The 969-nt window shown below is 36.7% G+C and overlaps 1 protein-coding gene across 1 annotated transcript in view; it reads right to left on the bottom strand.

Annotated features, from left to right (window-relative positions):
* The window catches only part of LOC107752750 (unconventional myosin-VI-like), a 57,190-nt gene that overhangs the window by 25,993 nt on the left and 30,228 nt on the right, over positions 1–969 (bottom strand). Inside the window, exon 19 of the mRNA XM_016568790.1 lies at positions 900–969. This exon is cut by the window's right edge and continues 10 nt beyond it. Within this exon, the coding sequence (XP_016424276.1) occupies positions 900–969 (70 nt within the window). The remainder of the gene's footprint in view (positions 1–899) is intronic.

Here is a 969-nt window from a genome sequence, read left to right as displayed (position 1 = left end):
GCGTTTCTCTTTTTAGAGTGAGTTTACTTCAAAAACAGCGATTTTATCCTCTCGTTTCTGGAAAATATAATGTTGCAATTCAGTATTTAAACTGTTATTAATAAAAGTCGTGGGACAGCGTTGACAAGTTTATTTTCTCCTGGATGTGTGATCTGCACAATCTCCGATATGCGGTAGGCAGAGGGGTAGGGGAAGATGAAGGGGTATAAAATAGAATTGGGATTGGGCCTTAGTCTTTGCAACTTTACAGATCTTCTTTATGCACTAAGAGCTTGTAACACTCCAAAGAGAAAGGAAAAATTTAAATTGCATCATATGACCCTTTAAAGGACGATTCAACATGTGCACTCCACCTGTACTTGAACACTTGCCTGTGTCAAAAAAAGTCACAGAAAGAGCTTATAGGAGTATAAACTAGTACACTTACTACTCAGTACTTACTAAGTAGTACTTACTTGCTAGTAGGCAAGTACTGTAGTTGATAAGTCTACATTTATCTTATATGGTGCACGACTAGTCAACAAAGGTCTAAAGTATCAAACTAATTGTCAAATTGACATACCAGTGGATCTCCTAGGATATACTTTTCTTATATCTCTTGCCTGAAAGTTTATTTCTAAAACTTTGCTAACAGCCTATAAAATGCAATAACACCAACCTTCAAAACACTCTTGTGGTAACGCCACTTCCAAAAGATAATGAAAAATCAGTGGAGCTCACATTTAATATGGCCGCTCCATAGGCAATATCAGGATTTGTTTTAAAAGGGAGCTTGCGACTGATAAACGCTGTGTATTTGTGATGGGTTTTCTTAAATTGAAATATTTGAAGCATTACCACAAGTGCTGTGAGATTAACTGGGAACTAAAAAAAATACACCTATATAATCATATACATACCTGAGCATTGAAGCTGAGACAGAATCTGAGCTCCTTCAAACTGGTGGCTCACCATCTTCAGATTAGGCTT

Source organism: Sinocyclocheilus rhinocerous, unplaced genomic scaffold (assembly GCF_001515625.1).
Source record: "Sinocyclocheilus rhinocerous isolate Xijiao unplaced genomic scaffold, SAMN03320098_v1.1 scaffold61, whole genome shotgun sequence".
Taxonomy (NCBI): domain Eukaryota; kingdom Metazoa; phylum Chordata; class Actinopteri; order Cypriniformes; family Cyprinidae; genus Sinocyclocheilus; species Sinocyclocheilus rhinocerous.
This window is presented reverse-complemented; position numbering and strand designations above follow the sequence as displayed.